The sequence below is a fragment of the Thalassophryne amazonica genome, chromosome 3, assembly GCF_902500255.1.
Source record: "Thalassophryne amazonica chromosome 3, fThaAma1.1, whole genome shotgun sequence".
Lineage (NCBI taxonomy): Eukaryota > Metazoa > Chordata > Actinopteri > Batrachoidiformes > Batrachoididae > Thalassophryne > Thalassophryne amazonica.
In genome coordinates, this window is record NC_047105.1 from 71,938,634 (window position 1) to 71,944,562 (window position 5,929).

Below are 5,929 nucleotides of genomic sequence, written 5' to 3' on the forward strand. Positions count from 1 at the left end.
TTGAAGAAATTGGGATTTCTGATGAGCCCAATTCTATGGTGCATAATAGTCTATTAGATAAAGTGCTGTATTTTTATTGTTCCAATTATTTGGGTTAAACAGTGGAACACTGACAGTGTCTAGTGAGTTTTAGCCCTTAATTTCTTTTAAATATTGTATTGCTTAAACTTTTAATTTACACCTATATTTTGAAATTAGGATACAAAGAAGCTCAGCTATGCAGAAGTATGCCAGCGGCTGGCCAAGGACCCACTAGTGACACAGACCATCGCTGCCTCTCCACCGGCTTCCACGGCCAGCCAACCTCTCCAAGAGCTCAAAGTCAACAAGGTGGTAGAGGCTCAGACCTCATCCAAGCATTCTATTGACAAACCAAAGAAAACCAGGAGAAAACCGGCCCCCTCGTCAACCCCTGCGCTCCTTCCGCGGGGCAAATGGTCCAACTAGATTCAAAAGTGCAGGATTGAAGACCCGTGATCAACAACAAAGTGCAAACAATGGAAAGAGGTTTTCCCGTCAGTGGGGAGCCAGATATAGTGGCAAGGAACAGAACATTCCCCCAAGCTCACTAAAATAGCTAAAGGAATATTTCAGAAACAGAAACTGAGGTGTGTGTGTGCTCACGTGCGCCTTTTATCTCTCTAAAGAGACGTGTATACTTATGTCGACCGACTACGTAAAAAAATACTTAATGCCTTTTTGAAAGACAAGTGAAATCAGTTTCTCAGGAATAAGCACTCAGTCTGCCAGACTTGCTTATTTACACTTTTAAAAAAATAACGTGTACAGTATTGCCAGAGTATTTTATTGATATTTTTGAGTGAGTGTGTTGGGGATGAAATTGTGAGTAGGGTGATGCGATCCATCTGTACATATAAATTATGACCAGGTAGATTAGTTGTCTGTGGTCCCACATAGCTCTGCAGTCTGCTGTGAGTGTCCTGAATCACAGCGTCTGTTAAAGATTACAGTGCACCTATGAAATATACTAAACAACAAATGGGATGCTGTTACTTTTGTTCCTTTTTATGCACTAAAGTAAAAGATGTACATTTTCTTGTATGCATACAAAAGAATCATGTCTCTCAAATTTTATTGAAACTTATTGAAATGCATGTTACTGAGCACATCACATCTGCCAAGACTATCCATCCTATCCTACTATCCAGCTGTGGCATATCTCTAGACACTGATTAAATTACATTATTATTGGTGGAAATATGTCTTGGTTTGGCTACAGTTAAAGCTCTCTGTAAAATGTGCAGTTGCATCACAGCACAATGTCACAGATGTCATTTGTTTTGAGGGAATGTGCAATTAGCATGCCAAAAGCAGGAATGTCTACCGGAGCTGCTACCGGTGAATTGATTGTTGGTATCATTACCATAAGCTACCTTCGATGTTTGTGAGAACAGCTGGCATCACAACCACAGACCAGATGAAACCAACCCAAGACTGCCACATCTGACTTTATCATGGCCATGCTGTTTAATCAGCATTCTGTTGTGACACACCACCTTAGTGAATGGATTATTTTGGCAAAGGTGAAGTGCTCACTAAAGGATTTTAACAAATTTTAAAAATGCAAGAAATGAGCCATTTGTGTGCATAGAAGTCTTGGATATTTTGCTATCACTGATGAAAAATGTGCATTCATATTTTCACATAGAGTTGCTTGCCAAGCAGTAGCCTATTTTAATGTTTCTTCCATGAGTTTAATTTCTGTTAATGTAAACTTGCTTGTAGTTTAAAACCACATTGAAACGAGTGTTTATAAATATTTCACTGAATATAGACTGATGGTTCTGAGCAGAGCCTGGTTAATCTAATTACTGCAACAATCTTGAAATATTTTAATTCTGAAAATATCTGAGATTCAAGTTGTTTCTGAAATATTCTAGAGAGCATCAACAAGTGATGGTTGAGCTCTTAAACATGAATAGATGGATTTCTACAGGAACCATTAAGAAAGCTATGATTTTACTGTATTTTTATGTTGGTTACTAAGCTGTCAGTCTGCTGCACTGTGATTTTTTTTTTTTGTTTTTAATATAACTATTCTACAACACAGAAAATGCATATTTTTAAGTGTAATATTTTAAAACATAATTTTCAGTCAGCCTGAGACTTGATAGATACTCAAAATTAAAGGACTGTGCTTAGGATCATGCTGAGTTATGATTTGTGTTGAAACCAAATGCATGATCATTGGTGAAGTGAAATTTAGTAAGTTGGAATGTCAATGTCGACTGTGTAGGAAGATTGACGGTCATCTTGATGTAGATATCGAAAGGTTTCAGCGAGAGACAGTCAGTGGACTTCTTTATTCTTAAAGACCGCTGAAGTCCTGAGTTTTGATGTGGATGAGGTTTATTTATTTATTTTTGACTACGTACTTAAAGTGTGCATTCTAACTTGCTGGGAAAGTGGGTTCAGCGTCATATGTAATGATACATTGTATTCTTATCTGGTTGAGGGGCCTGGAGCTTATATTAGCATATAACACTATGTAACACAATTTTTGTTCCTGGCTTCTAAGTGTTATATTTCAACTGCTTATGTCTAAAGTCTATGGAAAAATGACTACATTCAGCACAAACTTTTAAGTTCTAAAAGTTTCTCAATTTCTAGATCATTCTGGAAACTTCTAGAAAATTCTGGACAGTTCGAACAGTTAAAGAATATTCTAGAAGACTACTCAGTAGTAGTGAAGGCGAATCGAGAATATTCTTGAAAACAGACAAATTTCAAAATATCATTGTCCTGATCACAGAAGCAAAGTTTCTCTGGAATAACAGCTATTTTCTATTTATTTAAGGCATAACGGGTTAGGAAACACACTGTGTACCCAGGAACAAAACAAAAATAAAAATGTGTTAGTCAAGAGACTAGATGCACCTCTGCTAGGTGGTCTTCACATCAAATGGGGAAACTCCAGAGGTGGCATTTAGCCTCAGTCATTTTTGTGGCTTTCAGAAATACAAGCTGGACTGCATGGAGTACCTGGGCAGAACTTGCTGAGATGCAGGGAGAGGATGTCAACACCACACAGAACCCTTGTGACATTCAAGCCCAGAAACTTGATGTGAGGATATTGCACATCATAGTACTGATTGTGATTGTAAATATTGTAAGTTTGTTAGAGTAGCTCTTGGTGAGAGTGAATTTGAGAGGAAATGTACGCAATGATGACTTTAGAGCCACGATATTTTCTCTTGCGGGATAGTGGATGAAAAGTGGAGTAGTATTGTTTGTGGTCTAAGCAGTACTGCATATGTTTTTGTACTTAATCCACTTATGGGTGGGGGAAAAATAGTTTGCCACATCCTTCAGACATGACTAGACAGATTGTTGACATTAATGGAACTTACTGTACTTCGGCAAGCTTGTTGATACATTGGTATGTGTATGTATACACAGTAAAACTCACCTAAACAGTCGTATAAAAGATATTCGCACTCACCGGACAAATCAAAAGTCCCAGTGCTTTGCATGGTTTTCCTTGTAATAAACACTGCATATAACGGATTTTTGTATATCAGGACAAAATGTCCCACCCCATCATAATGTATTTTTATTAAAAACCCCTCACGTGTACCAGACAGAGCAGTCTAGATGTGCCCACTCACAACAGGTACAAAATAAAGTTCAACACTGACACTAGCCGATTTGAGGAAAGTGAGTACCATATTTCCTTGATTTAAAAGCTTGGGTGGTGTTTCTTAACTTTTTTTAAACTGTGCTCAGACTTGGGACCTAAACGAGGCTGGCTTTCATTCAAGGTTGGCGATAATTAAAATTCTGCTTGTTGCCTGCACTGTAACATGGTGTTGAGTTTCACACATATCCCTCGGTGTGATGAACCAAACTGTTTTAGATCAGAGCTCTCTGTGTGGCTGCAAATCCTCTCTGGAGCCTGGTGCCCACCTGCTAAATGACTGACACCACAAAGGGCTGTGATTTGTCACTTCTACGTTTTCATTCCTTCCTCTCCCGTCATATTTTAAGTTTTGCACTGCGCCTGCCAACTTATATTTTGATTATTGATCAAATACATTTGGCAGAAAAGTCCGCAATTATGACCAACTTCACAACATGGGAGTCGAGAGAAAAAAAAAGTCGCTCAAATGACCTGCAATTCATGGAGGAAAACTGTACGTACCTGACGTTGGTTTGGACATTGATGATTGCATATAGAAGTGGATCTTGTTGAGGGACAAATTAATCCAGAGAAAGCCACTGTCTCTGTGGAAAATGACAGAGAACTTTAAAGGGGTCACGCACGTCGATGCCATTGCATAGCCACGGAGTTAGAGTTTCAGGAACATAAATCAGGCTTTAGTATTTTAAAGTACCACTTTGCAGCTGACTTAAAAAAAAAAAGTCCCTTCGGCTGCTCCCTTGTTTTGCACTTGGGCTTGCCACAGCAAATCCAAGGTGGATCTGCATGTTGAATTGGCACAGGTTTTACGGCGGATGCCCTTCCTGACGCAAATCCACATTACATGGAGAAATGTGGCAGGGGTGGGATTTGAACCCGGAGCGTTCTGAACTGAAACCAAGCGATTTTGTCCATTTTATGCATGTAACAGTTTTTGTCTATTTTAAATATTTACTTCAGTTTATTTTAACTCTATTTCAATTTATTTCATTTGTATAGCACCAAATCACAAAAAGTTGCCTCAAGGTCTTCACGCAAGTAAGGATTAACCTTACCAGCCCCTATAGCAAGCACACAGGTGACAGTGGTAAGGAAAAACTCCCTCTGATGATTTGAGGAAGAACCTCAAGCAGACCAGAGTCAAAGGGGTGACCCTCTGCTTGGGCCATGCTACTGACACAATTGACATTACGGATATACAAGAAATTTTGGGAGTCCATGCTGGCGCACAGGATGCGAGGCCTGCAGAAAAAGACACCCACTCCCATCTCTGGATGGAGCCAAATGTATGATATATTTAACGGATTTTCATTATAACAGACAAAATTTGCTGGTCCACCTGAATCTGTTATATGCGTGCTTTACTCTGTGGGCACACACCAGTGTTCTGGTGTTGAAACCATGACATATCAGGGATTTGATGCTTTGTTGTCTGTCTCACAAAACAAGACCAGTGAGCTATCCCCTTCTGGCTTTTCACTGTCACAAAGCTTGTTCACTGTCATTTTGAACTGAACATCATGAAATCTACTCACTAGGTTCATTGTGGGGACCTTGAAACAACCATTCAGAGCTGCTTTGTATGAATATAGCTCTTATTTTGGTGGTAATGTACTTATTTAATGACACTTAAAATGTAGCAATTGTAAAATGGTCTATTACTAAATTTCACAGTTGAAATGTGTTCAAGAGCTGCTTCTACAGCACTTGCGGCTTAATGTAAGATGTACTACTAATCTTTAAAGCTCTTAATCTTTAAGAAGATTGTGTAAAGTTTTACAGATTTGCAGTGATGAAACATTTGATTTTAATGGTGTGACATGATGTGAAACTATTTTTACTGTGGGGAAATAACTTGCTTTGGATCAAATTTTTGAGTGTTGAAGTTTGAATTCAAGTTTTTGCACATATGTCAACTGCCTCTTCAGAGTATGTGGGACTTTTGTTGTATTTACAGTTGGGTGGACTGGGATGAGACTCTTTCAACTGTGCCCAAAAGGCACACCAGTAGTGTGAGCATGTACCTGGAAGTCCAGCTATCCAACAGAGCCACTTGCTCTACAATGAGTTATGCAAATAGAAGGGAATTATACAATGCTGTTTATATATATATATATATATATATATATATATATATATATATATATATATATATATAGCTTTTATTTTGGCGGTAATGTACTTATTTAATGACACTTAAAATGTAAAGTGTTCTTGTTCCCTGCTGAGATGTCACGTAAGACCGCGAGGATTTCAATTCTCGCGGGA

The 5,929-nt window shown here is 38.5% G+C and overlaps 1 protein-coding gene across 1 annotated transcript in view; it reads left to right on the forward strand.

Annotated features, from left to right (window-relative positions):
* Nucleotides 1-447, forward strand: part of LOC117507789 (la-related protein 4-like) — a 37,245-nt gene extending 36,798 nt beyond the window's left edge. Inside the window, exon 15 of the mRNA XM_034167589.1 lies at nucleotides 199-447. Coding sequence (XP_034023480.1) covers nucleotides 199-447 — 249 coding nt within the window. The remainder of the gene's footprint in view (nucleotides 1-198) is intronic.
* Nucleotides 448-5,929: the final 5,482 nt, after the last annotated feature.